At 36.4% G+C, this 13,937-nt stretch overlaps 1 protein-coding gene across 2 annotated transcripts in view; it reads left to right on the top strand.

Moving 5' to 3' along the window:
- The first annotated feature begins 372 nt into the window (after positions 1–372).
- Positions 373–13,937, top strand: part of BMP5 (bone morphogenetic protein 5) — a 55,839-nt gene continuing 42,274 nt past the window's right edge. The window contains exons 1-2 of one of the 2 annotated variants that reach the window (XM_051777876.1): positions 377–707; positions 1,302–1,669. In XM_051777876.1, the coding sequence (XP_051633836.1) occupies positions 1,420–1,669 (250 nt within the window). In that variant the 5' untranslated portion in view covers positions 377–707; positions 1,302–1,419. Of the gene's footprint in view, positions 1,670–13,937 lie in introns of both variants that reach the window. The other variant, XM_051777875.1, reaches the window with a different exon arrangement.

The following is a 13,937-nucleotide window of genomic DNA, read 5'->3' as shown; positions in this document are numbered from 1 at the left end:
TACTTGCTGAATAAATTTGTTTCATTCAGATTGCATTCCCAACATTTTTAGAAAAGAATGAATCAAGCCTCACCAACAAAATTTCCCACAGAATTTACTAAAAAATTCACCTTTGTTTGCTAAACTTATCTAAAACATAAACATTTCTTGGATTAGTGAGATGCTATTTTAGTCTGTTATTGAAGTTTACTAAACTGTAGACTCATAAGAAGACTCACAAGAGCTTTTGTATTATGCCATGCTTTTAGCTATCCATATGTCTTAAAATTGTTACAGTTAAAATTGATTCTGCAAGCTGTTAGGAAAGAAACAACCAGTAGCCAAAATTAGGTGTATTACTGTAAGCTGGGGAGGGAGAGAGAGATTTAAAGCTCTGTCTGGCAAGAGAAGGGTTAAGGACTTTTTTGCTATACTCGTTTCAAATTACAATGAGAAGCCTCTTCTTTCCCAGCAGGGTTGTGCTTACATTAGTCTTTAGATCTCTCTTGAAGAGAGCTGTTATATTTGTGCCTGCTACAGTTGGAAATAACAGTTCAGAAGCTGAAAAGGCTTGAATGGATTTACGGAAGGTTATTTTTTGCGAGTAAATTCATGGCAACACATTAATTTGATTAGTACATGCTTTAGAATTACTTTACACTCAAGCGATTCAAACGATGTTAAAGTTATCACCAGGCTGCTGGACAAACATGTGTTACACCACCAAGGTACAGATCAAGACAAATCTGTGACTCAGGATTTTATCTTGGGAAGAGCGCAAGGTGTACGAAGAACTCAGAATAACAAGGGAAGATAACTCTGGGAACTACAATGTGTCAGAAGAACAGCTCTTGCTAATACAGCTCCCCACCAAAGACCTGGTTATCTAAGGTTTATATAGGAATGCCTAGGTCAGCTGACAAAATACTGGTCTTCTGCTCCATAAATGCAGAAAAACCGATAACAACAGTGGAAAATTGGAAGTCTGAATTTCAGCTTTCTTAGAAATAACTGCAACCTGACACATTCCATAATATTTAAACAGGGTGGGGGGAGAGGAATCACCAAAGATGTTACGTTTAGAGATGACATTGACATGAAGAATAGGTAAATTTTGTTTTTCAGCTACTGGGAAAGCAGACCTCATAGGAACTCAGAACAAGTAGCAGAAAAGATTTTTTTTCTTTGTTCTTTTTCTTTTCAAAGATGAACCTAACTGCACTCAAAGCTTTCGTGGGCTTGCTCTGGAATTGCTGGGTTCTGGTGGGTCACGCACAGGGAGGTTTAGGAGACAATCATGTCCATTCGAGTTTTATTTACAGGAGGCTGCGGAACCACGAGAGAAGGGAGATTCAGAGAGAGATTCTCTCTATCCTGGGTTTACCTCACAGACCCAGACCATTTTCACCAGGAAAGCAGGCTTCTTCTGCACCCCTCTTCATGCTGGACCTGTATAATGCCATGACAAATGAAGAGAATACTGAGGAGCTGGAGTATTCACTAAAGGGATCAATGGCAGGGGAAAGCAGAGGGATACAGAAAGGATACCGTGCCTCTCCAAATGGATATTCACGGAGAATACAATTATCTCGCATGATCCCCCTGACCACACAGAATCCTCCCTTAGCCAGCCTGCACGACACCAACTTTCTGAATGATGCTGACATGGTCATGAGCTTTGTCAATTTAGGTACGTGTAATTTTTTTTTGTTTCTACTCTCTTTGACAAACTGTTCGCTAGATCTTGTGAGGGGCAAACCTCCCGGCCAGACTGTAACCTGTTCTAAAACGGCAGGATCAGGCCCGGGCTGCTGTGCCACTGGTAAAAGAAAAATCGTACTGATGGTGAAGTAGCTACGTTGTAGGTGGCCATGGAAAAAGGATTTTTCTCACTGTTTATATAAAGTCAGTTTCTATAACTCCCCTCTGCTGGCTTCTGTTTTCTTTCTTTCATTGATGTAATGAAAATTCTAGCCTTAGGCCAACTAACTCCTTTTTTTTTTTGTAATCTCAAAAAATCAAACGCTTATGCCTATTGCTCAGTTATTTCCCCCACTGTTTTCCTTAAAGCTCACACACGAACAAGCATCAGTTGTTAATATTTTAAAGCCTAGAAAATCATGAAAAGGGAAAAGTTAAGCCATTTAAAAAAAAAAATTCTTAGGTTATTTAGTGGTTTTTTTTCTGTTGGTTAGAGTCAGAGTTTTATTATCTTTTCAGCTGGATGGCTGGATTTTAAATGATCTGTTGCTGTTTCTTTGTTATTTCTATTTAATTACTACAGACTGTATTTTATTATACTGCCATGGTGCTCAGAGTCTGCAATGGTTCTTATTTTCTGTGTCATAAATAAATTAAATAACAAGTAAAGTATTAAACACCAGAAACATGCAAGCAAAAAATGCTTTTGAAAATTATATCAGTTCAGACACAAAACCTGATAAAACTAAATTAGATTGGCTTCTGAGTATAATAAACATGCTTACCAGTTACAGTGTAGTTAAAAAAAGCAACTACAGATCTCTTTACTAAAAGGCAACTTAAATCTCATTTAGAAAGCTGCAAATAATTCATGGAATGCATTTACTGTTTTTATAAGTGTTTTAAATGCTGCAGGACTCATAAATTTGGCTAAAAAACCCTTCTCGTTTGACCTGAACAGCAAGAAATTTAATTGAAATCTTGAATTTTCTCAATAAACTGGTACAAAATCTGATGAACTCTTGTTTTCCGGGATAATACTTTCACTACAACAGTACATGTTCCAAAATACTTTCAGATTATCACACACATTCTGTACCTTTTATGTCTATCATGTCTTTGATCCTTGCTGCAGAATCAAAAATGTTCCCAAACACTAAAATCCTCAATAATTTAAATTTCTAGGAAAGTGACACACTATAGTTTAGTTCTCGTATTAATAAAATCACTTTTCATTAATTTTTTGGCAGATAAGGAGGTGTTCAATTTTGAGATCTTTTTCCTTAAGGGTAACATACATCCACACCTCTAAATACATTTACTTCTTGCTCTTGCTCCTGAAATAGCAGGCTAGGAAAAAATGGAATCTGTTTTTTTTGAAAATGTGTTCCTTGTCCTTAAGAAACAGTTACATATTACCCATGAATTACTTTTAAGTCAACATTGCATGCCTCAATTTACCCAGAGTATCTGGAGTCAGCTGAATTTAAAATGGCAACATAATACAGGAAAATAGGAAATGCTCTGATCTCCGCAGCATTAGTCAAGGCGCTGATTCTGCAAAAATTTTCCTTGTGTGTCCTGAGAAATACCCTCTGTAAATATGTCGCAGAGCATTCAAACAGCAGCCCTGAGGACTATTTACATGGGACCCCGCCTTTGATTTCACAAAATGCCTTTTATTTCAAGAGGACTTCTTCCAGTGAATAAGTAGAAGTCTCTGAAGCTCAGTGTCAGATATGTCCTAGGCTGATCCTTCTGCACTTCCTCAGGCACAATGCAGGTTTCCACTGAGTGTCTTACCTTGGGTGGGAAATTTCTAATATTTGACTCATTTTTTTGGGAAGCCAGTATTGCCTTAAGAAAGTAATTCTGAGAAGCTAAAGCACATCTTATGTTTCTAAACGGTGAAAACTGGGGGTAAGATGCTGTATTTTTCAAGTGATTATGATTAATAGACACCATTAACTTATAAGAAAATACTGTGTAAATGTCAGGTTTTATTCAGCATCTGTAAAATTAAAACGTGTCTCAGCTCTAAGTTAGTCTAAATCCTAATTCACTTTAAATGCCCTTCCATAGTTGTTGGATATTGTGGTTTATCACACATTCTGCCATGTAACGTGTAAAAAATATTGATGACCAATATAGATTAGCTTCAACATTTTTATTAAACAATCCTATGTTTCAGTATAATTAACATTAAAATGAAGTAAATCACGGAACTAAGTGATCATTTTATATGATTTATGCAGTATAAGGTTGTGACAGATGAGGGCAAGCTCTTTTAATGTAGAATGGGGAAAAATATGCAGTGATAAGTGAATGCTAACACTGTACCTTAAAATCAATAAATGCTGATGCAGCATAGTAATAACTCAACTGCTTTTAGATCTGAAGCCTTGGTCAACTTGCATCAACTTAATGTGCTCTGAAAATAGTATTCACCGTGTTCATACTTGCACACAATTAATTACAGAAGGTGTAATTATAAAACTCTATTAATCATCATGATATTTTAAATTGAAACTTTTGTATATAGTTGTAGCCAGTTATAAAAATTTAAGACATATGTACTAAAGCAATAACTATGTAGCTGAGATGTTAGATAGGAATTATTAAGCACAAAATTGAAAAGACTGAGTAAGATTAAAAGGTAAAGTAAAAAAATAGACAAGGACAAATAATTTTATATTAAAGAATAAAAATTGAAACTTATATGCTAATTTTGATTAAAAATCAAGCTGTCAGAGTTGCAACTGCCTCACTTTCAAAAAAAAAAATTAGAAAATAATCATCAAGGGAACTGCAATCATAATTCTGTCAAGCAATCAGGGAGAAAAATAAGAATGCATTTACTTCTCCTGAAGTTAAAATTGTAAACACCTGTTCTTTCTACTGGAATTTATATCAGAATTTCCATCTCTTTCTTTCTTGAAAGATACAACAAGACAGAGATTATGTCTTGTCCTGTGTTTTGTATAAGACCGTGTGTGTTGGCAACTCTCCATAAATATTGATGAGTGTAACAGAGGAGTTAACTGGGTTTGGTCCAGCAGTCAAAGAATAAATCCTCCACTAAACACACTGGGGTTTTCAAAGATCTGATTATATCACCTACAAATTCAGAACTTTGTTTTCTTCACTGGTTGTTTTTTTATCCTGTTATTATATTTTATTATATTATTGCAAAGCCCTGACTGTTTAGAGTTCTGGCATCTTCTTTTTGGCTGGTCTCCCAAAATGACATATATAGGATACCCTGTTCCTCAGAGAACAGGCAAATAATATTCATGTAGTCCTACTCACTTTTCCACTCACTCAAAATTTAGTAAGGGAAGGACTTTTCTAAGATAAATGTTAGTGTTCCCACTCTTCACCTCTCACCGAAAGAGGGGGATTTAATAAAAAAACATGTACACATCTGAAGCTGGGAGAAACAGCAGCACTTTTGTAAACTACATTTAAACATTTCAAATATTGATTTTTCCATTGTTGTCAAAGTGATCATTAAATCCACTATGCTTAAGTGTTCCTTTTCATGCAATTCAAATGGTCTGTATTTTCATTTGTTTACAACACATCTGTCAATTTTTCTTCTAGCAGATTGTTTCATTAGATAAGCAAGTCTATTTGCTTTCTTCACATGTTCCTGTTAATTGATATGAACCTTCTATAAAATAGGGGATAAATACATACAAGTTTTGTGGTTTTCTGTTATGTTTTCTTTCTTAGCATATAAAATTAATCTTAAAAACATGAAATAAAATTTGTGACCCTGCCCTACATATGCTAAGAAGGATACGATATTATTGAGGTTTTTAAAGTAACTGGTACGCTCCAGAAAGACAGCTTTTCTTCTTCACACATAATGTGACTCCACAATCATATAATCCTCAAGACACATGTACTGCATTCAGTTCTTAAATCAGACGCTGAAATCAATGGAAATTTTGGTCTGAGGCGCAGAGGGCTGTTCATATTTCTCCATCTTCTCTACCCCAAGTTTGTACACTGTCTTAAAGTTCACATTCTTTTTTAAAACCTGAATCACTAAGCAAATACATAAATTCAAAAGATTTACAGCCCATTGTGTACACTGGAGAATGCTAATGTGGCATAGAACAACTTTTTATGCAGCTACTTTGAGAAGTCTATAATATATTGATCCACAACAAATACCTGCACAAATATATTTTTGTTATATATGAAAAAGAAAGGATTCTTAACTGTGATCAGACCTTGAGCATATATAGTAGCTTATTTCTTAAATTAAACTAATTCAGTTTCTACAACCTTCCACTCACAGCTAACATATCATCAGCGAGGGATATGGAGTGCTAAACTATAAAATGCCAGGAGCTGTGGAAGGGGAGCTGGGATCATTAACTTTTCTCCTCAAAGCTTAGAAATGAACATATTTTCCTTCTTTCTTTTCCACCGGATTTCAGATGTTGCTGTCGTAATTTTAACTGTAGGTGAATTTCCTTGTCTGTAGTACAGTTTTAGTTTGTAAAATGCAGACTTCTAATGAAAATATTGACACAGCCTTAACTGAAGTGATAGAAATAGTGCTATTATCTTGCCTTGAACAGAGGGATGCTATTACAGAGATAAAACTTGTTAAATAGCAAATAGACCCCATGTCTTTAATTTTGGAATGGGAGCAACACTGAGAAAAAAATGGGAAAACATTTGTGAAGTTTTTTTGAATGGCAACCCAAAGTCATTAAGATGTCATTTTTCACTCTTTAACATAAAATTTAAAGCAAATTAGATCAAGCAGGTCTCATTTAACCTTCATCCAAATTAGCTATCACTTGACATCTTGAAATCCTAAGATTTTTTTTCCCCTTAATAAAATTTTTGTCACCCAATCAGTGAGTGGAATGAATTTCTTGTGACCTAGATATTCAGTCAGACATTTGAAATAAATATTAATTATGAAATAATTTTCTATTATAAAATTAAATATTAATAGAGCTTTTTGCTAAATAAGTTTATTCATTTCTGGAACAAAAGGACTTTACCCACAGAATGACATGCCCTAAAAAATCCTCATCCAATCCTTACAATTCATTAGACAGTTTTAACCAATTTTTGTGCGATGACAGAACAGGTTGTTAGAGTTTGCTTTTGATATTGAGTAAGAAGTATTCTCCATATTCGTTTTTGGAATTATACTACATTTGTTGTTTTATATTGAAATATTTTATATTTCCTTTGAAATCTCTCAAGTTACATGAATCTTATGAATTATATAGCTCTACCTCAAAATAGGTTTGTGTGTGATCCATAAATATCACCTAACAAAATAATGTTTCTATAACTGCCAATTAATTTTTTTGCCAAAGTTAACACTTTAAATCCAAGTAAATTATTGTATCTAACTAGCCAAAAAAATGTCAAACTCTCCATTAACTGGGGTATAAAATTGTCTGACTTTCCTTGCCGACAGGTTTGAAAGAAATTGCAGATAACTGAAGAGAAACTGATTTAGCAGATGGTTAGACGTGCATGGTGAAAAGCTATATATATTTATGGATATATATAAATATATTGTTATTAATATTTTTCCAACTGGGAAGAATGGCTGACCCAGTTCTGCTTCTTCTTTAGGAAGCACTCCTTTCCAGACTAAACACAGACTTTGGGTGGGGTTGTGGTGATTGTATGTATTGTACAGTGCATATTTTCCCAGGAAAATGCAATCTTGCAGTGACTCTGGCTAGCCATGAAAGAGAAAGAGGGAAGTTGTGGAGACGCCTCTGTGTGGAGGGCATGAGGATTGGATGAAGACCCTTTTGGTGTGCTCCCTAAACTCTGGGTTGTTTGTTTAGACAACAGGACAACTTTGGCACCTATGTGATCTCCCACACTTATTGCTCCTGTTATTATTTTCTCTGAGCGTTAAATTATGCAAAGAATTTTACCATGGCTATCTGCCTGCTTACTGCCTGAGTTATGGAGGTAATAACAACAGGGTCAGTTCCTTTTTCTTCTCTTTTTAACCATGGTGGTTCCTTTCAGCTTGCTTTCATAGGCGTACAAACTAATATACTTTTGCAGAAAATTGATTGATTGCAGTCTGATCATTCTAGGTGTCATCTGGTGTTTCCACATAGCTGAGAATGAACAGTTTATGAAGTGCCAATTGCAGCCTCCAGCTAAAGAAAGGCTCCCCAGGGCTTCAGGAGGGCTTTGGCTGCTACCAGACTTTCTAATTATTTCCCACACTTTTTCCTATCCTCTCCTCCTTGTCCTTTCCCTTGTCTCTAACTCCCACAGTCTAGGCAGGGTCACTGAACTTTAGTTTTATGTCAGTGACATTTGGCTGTAGAAAGGATTAAAGGCCAAGAAGTGGTGAGATTAGGCGACAGTGCGGGAAACGGAGAGGGAAGGAATGAGAGCAGGCATGAGAGAAAAATGGCAAAGCACAGGCCAGGCTTTACCTCTTCTTCTCAGTAGGTAACAACCAACAATGGGGGCTGGATACAGGCCTGCTGGGCACGGGTAATGTCCATAACAGAAAAACAGCCTCTGCAGGAACTTGTATTACTGGAAGGTTTAGTCCTACTCCTCTGTTCCTCACATGCAGCATGATGTTGTATCACTTCAGAGCATTTCCCATGCCTGCAGAGTTACAAAAGTGGAAGTTTATTATGGTAGAGAGAAGAAGTTGCATGCAGACAGACAGAGGGCAAGGAGCATGGTAAAGACAGACAATGTACAAATGAAAGGGAAAATGAGTCCAGTTATGGGTTTCTTCTCTCAGTAAGCCCTGATGGCAAAAGGAGCACTTTTCTTCTCAGTCCCTTGTGGCAGACAAACTACTTCAACCTCCCCAGGCACTTGGCTTCCTGGGCAAAACTTTTCATCCTTGCAAAATAAAATGCAGCTCCCCCCACCCTTCAGTATGTGTGTGCAGGGAGTACACAGATGGGCTACTAACATTTGCAGCCATAAATAACTTAGAAGCTAGCTTTTAAAAACCACAGGTTAAAGGATAAGAGCTGCCATGACGCACACAGAGAGGCTGAGATCAGAGGAGCAGCTAAAAGGGGTCAGGAGAAACAATGAATCCCCTTGTTCTGAGTCATATTTATGAGTGCTCCATTGCACCTAAAGTTCATATTTATTGGCTAGGCCATGGGGTTTCCCCATTTGCTCATCTCTTAAAATAACACCCCTGGTTAAACTTTCCTATAAAACACAGAAATGCTATAGCAGGCAGACCTTGTCAACCCTGACAACTACATTATTTAAGTTTGTGGGTGGGGCACACCAAGCAGGAGCTGGTTTGTGTATTGTACTGAGTTATGAATTTGTTTCTATACAAAATATGATTATAAAACAAGTAGAAAAGGAAAGGTTTTACAGATCAGCTCTCCACTCAGAAACTTCCCACTCTTATTGAAGGATGTACCAAAAGGTGTGTTTAAATGTTTATTTTCCAACTCTTTTTGAGCAACAGCTCTGGTGCAATAGATCAAGGACTTGACTTTATCAACCACAACTTGGTGACGTGTGTCATACCTTACCAAAATGTGATTTTACTTTTTTTCCCACTGTAATTCAGGGCAAACTGAGACAACAATTATTAATGAGTCAGAACCTAGAAAACTAACCAGGACAGCTAGTCTGGTACATGAAATGTATCCATAGCTGGACAACAAGTGACTTTACAGAAGCAAAATTCTACCTAACTCTCTTTTTCAAGGAGAAGCAGAAAGAGGAAGAAATTTTAACAGGTAGAATTTCTGTTAGGTTTATCTTTACCTTACTTAACAATATTACTTATTCAGACCCCATGAGAACATAAGAGTCTTTTCCAACTTCAATGATTCTGTAATTATATCCCTTTGTGTCTATTAAATGAGATTATTCTTGTTTTAATTCATAGGTATTTGACTGTAGTCAAATTAATTAAGCTAAATTCTTATGCTCTGTATCCCTATTCCACAGTAACTATTATAAATTAAGAGTAATTTGGCTAAGCACATCCTTTTAAAAGATTCGTCTTTTAAAAGTGGAGGGGAAATACAGGTGGAGTATGCAACTATAATGTACTGCAAAATAATTTCAATAATATATTGTGTTTGACTTTTACAATTGTGAATGGAACCATTTTTGGAGCCAGAGGTGTTAAATTCTGTTCTGGCAAAAAACAAAATTCTGGCAAAAAAATTCTGTTCTGTTCTGTTTTGGGACCAGAGAAGAAAGAAACAGCAGGGACGCTGAATAAGCAGGGACTCTGATTTTGGAGTAGTAGGCAGGATGCCTGATGGCACCTGGTGCCTGAAGCCATGCTATTCTAGTGGTGCAGTTTGCAAAAACATTACCTGAGAAATTGAAAGAGTGGGAGAACAGTAGTGTGGATGATAATGCTATGGGAGCAAGTCCAAGCCCAGCATACAACCCCATGACAGCTGTAGTCTTTGTGGTGATTTATGATGGCAGAGATCCAGCAGGAACACAGCTTCGGGAAAGTTGTTCCCAAGGTTACCTCAGCTGGGATATCTGTCAGTAACTACAAGTCATAACATGCTAGTGATCCCAAAGGTTAATCTGCTGCTCCTGCCCAGGTTACCTTGCTGCTTCATATACGACATGTGTGCAAAAGCTTTGCAGTGAGTCTGTCCTGGCCCCCAAGTAGCCTAAACCTGAAAGTCAGAGAGTGAAATGTATGAGCAGCCAAACAGGAAAAACTCGAAGAGCCTCAGATAGAGAATGAAAACAGTGTGCCTCTGTTTTCCAGTCCATAAAACGAGGATGGGCAAATATTTCTGTGTTCATTTTCACTTCTGTGCACTGTCATTCTTTGGCCTTGCAGGGAACTGGCATAGCTTTCTTCTTGCAAAACCTCTTTTTACTCTAACTGTTCACTCTGTAAAATACTTTGTTCCCAAGAATCTCACAGCACCTTCCATTTCATCATAGTGATTGCAAGTGTTATTTTAGAAAGGGTTAAAAAAAGTCCTTCTAAAAGGACAACAAGTATAGTGTTCTTAAAATAGACAGTTTACAAAATAATGAAAAAGAAACACTGGAATTTAAACACAAAAACTGAGATTCGTGTTCTGGTGCAATGAAGAGAGGATGTATGGATAGCTTACCTCTTGTTCTCAGAATTCAGGTTTGTGCCTCTCTGAGGCATGTGTGCACGCATATCAGTCTGTGTGCATGGTTTTGTATATGTAATATAGAAAGCATGTAAATCTTTTTTCAGTTTTAGTCATTGGGATTTTTTCCCCCTTAAATCATAATATTCTTTCCCATCGATACTATGTGGCTTTACCAGCCCTGACCTTTCAAGCTGCCTGTTTGGACCAATGTTTATCAGATGACCGTTTGACCTCCTTGTTAATTGTACTTAATTACATCCTGTTGTAACATTTTGAAATAAGGAGGAGAGTTTATGGATCTGCTCCAAAGACCTGAAGACTAAAACAGCAGCAGAATTCAGTGGTATGAGGTGCTGAGTAATCTTGTAGTTAGGTCAATAAAAGCTGTGGCTTGTCCAGTCGATTGCAAAATTGGATCCATGTAGGATCATTGGTACTCCTGTGAATAAAATCACACGATTTTCTTTGTTCTGAGAAGGGCCTCTCCTCTCTGATTGACTGCTTGGATATTTCTCCAAAGAGATCAAGAAAGGAGTGAAAGACCTATCAACAGTACTGAAAGGGCTGAGGTTCACATATGATGATATAAAAGAGACAACCCTCTGTTGTTACAAGTGGTTTCTCTGTGGTTTTGCAAAACTTCAGAATTCCCAGTTCCCAAGAGCTTTTTGAGACTTATGTAATCTTTGCTATGAGATTTTCTGTGTATTGATGATTTCTGAGCACATCTAAGCTTTCATTAAAGAGCAGCAATTATCCCCTGTAGCTGCAGCAAAACAAAAATTAAAACAAATTAACACCCAGAAAGAGCTGCAATTCTTGAAAATGGGCACTCCAAAGGCTCAGAAAGCAACTTCAAATCCTTCTTATTTTACAATGCTTTTCATATAGCTGATGGCTTTTGAAACACATGGCATTGAATATATTGCTTCTCACTAATGATAAGATATACGTTTGCTTCCTCTACTGCTGTTGTTCCATATCTCACTTACCATAAATTTGATTTATAAGATTATAGTAAACTTGATTTCCTAAAATGAATGAAGAGAAAAGGAAATAGAAGCTATAACATTATTATTATGATTTGAAGGTCCAGTCCCAAGACTTTAAGGAACACAAGGCAAAAGAATATACCTTCAATTTTATTTTATTAAAACTCTGATAGTTAGACTTATTGGAGAATGAAGTGCCACGAAGAATTAATTGTCTATAGTGGTAAACTACACATAATTATGGCATTATTGTAATGGTTTGTCATCCAACATGAGTTATATTCTAGATAAAAAAGACAAGTTACTTAGGTGAGCCTCTAGACTTACACAGTACTGCCCACAGCTCACCGTGAACCGAACAATATTGTGAAAGCTAGAAGTGCTGTCTTTCCTGTAGCAAAGGTTTAACCTACAGTTCAACTAGACAAAATTACATTTACATAGTTAAATGTTTTTTATGTATTGATTTTAGTTACAAGCCTATATGATTAAAAATAGAACACAGAATTTGCTTAATGTCATAATAAGGTATTTGAAAGATCAGAATGTTTAAATCCCCTTTGGTGTTAAGCAATAGTAAGTATATCTGAAATCACACAATGACATATGATGACTTTCAGGGAGGACTGGTTTGTTTTTCAGAATTTTGAGAGGTAGTATAATGTGCCACTATATAGTATTGTTTATCATGGTAATTTAAAATTAGGTACTATTTCAGAAAGAAGTTTTTTCTTTTCTCTGATTCCTTGGTTAGCTCCTTTTTTATATCCTATAGCTATACACTATGGGTCTTCAAAAAGTAATATTTTTTCTCATCACTTCTTAAACTATTGAATTAATAATCACGTTTAATGAGGTTGTATATCATAATGAGATCACATTTACAGGGAGAAACATTTTTTTATATATCAAATTTTTAATGTAAGTAAATATATTTTAAATGTTGTTTTATTATATATGTGTGTGTGTGTGTGTCTGTGTCTGTGTCTGTGTGTGAATATAAAATCCAGAGGTAGTTGATGCTGTGGAGTGAATTACGTTTTTTTTTTGGAAGGGAGTGATGATCTGGCATCAGACAATTGTTGAATGAACAGTGCTGTGTGTTCAAAGTGTCATACTTTTTCTTTCTACTTTGGAAATTATTTTCTTGATTTTTATGTCATTTTGAGACTCCTGTGTCTCTCTCCCTAGGTCTGTCCAAAGTAATCTACTGTGAGGGATCACGACTTACTGTCACATTACCTAGAGTTAATCTGAGCTCTTTCATGGCACAAATATAGCTTGTGAAGATTAGCTTTCCTTTCCTCTGGCAATGCAGGCATAATACTGGATGGCTAACCCAGAGATACTTTATTCACTAATAGTCAGTGAGTTTATTCCCTGAAAGAGGTTCAAATTCATTAATTGTAGTAAGTTTTAAACTTCCTTCAGGAAGAAAAAAAGTCCATTTTTTTTTTCCTTCTTGTTGAGGGGACTTATTCCATATGAGCAGTTATATGGGGGTGAAATAATCTCTCTTTGTGAGAATAAATCATTATCAGATTAGACTGATGGAGCTGCAGAGGAAAGGGTGCGTTTTGAATCAGTATTAACAGACTGTTAAAATCACAGCCAGCTCCCAAACTGGCTGTTAAAACATGCTGCCTGAAAGTGCCATTCCTCACCATTGCTGGCCAGTCTCCTGTCTGCTCTTCCTCCTCATCTTCCTCCTGTTTGCTTCCAGTGTAATGTCTGTGAGGGCCTATCTCTGCTGTGCTTCTGGCTCTGTTGCTCTGTTTCTCAGCACTAGAGTCTCCTAGTTGGGTTCTTGGTGCTGGCCAACAGGAAGAATGCATAGGACAAACTTTCAAAACAAGCGGTAACAGTTTATAAAAGATGAAATTCCAGTCTCTTTACATTTTTAATTCTATGGTGATGACTCTGTCAGTACAGTGATTAGCCTGGTATGTGCTTGTGCAACCAAAGAATATATCTGAGGACCTCTGAACTCATTTGAGCTAAGCTGGCACACCAGCTAAGCACATAGCCTGTGAGCAGCTATTTTTGTGAATGTAGTTAACATCCTGTCTATGATGTAGCCTAGTAAAATAATTTTTAATTTCTTATATGTAATGAAACCGTTTTCTACTCTCTAAATGTG

Source organism: Manacus candei, unplaced genomic scaffold (genome assembly GCF_025592945.1).
Source record: "Manacus candei isolate 608988 ecotype Guabito, Panama unplaced genomic scaffold, ASM2559294v1 h1tg000011l, whole genome shotgun sequence".
In the NCBI taxonomy this organism is placed as follows: domain Eukaryota; kingdom Metazoa; phylum Chordata; class Aves; order Passeriformes; family Pipridae; genus Manacus; species Manacus candei.
The sequence above is the reverse complement of the archived record's forward strand: the minus strand, read 5'-3'. Positions and strand labels throughout refer to the sequence as shown.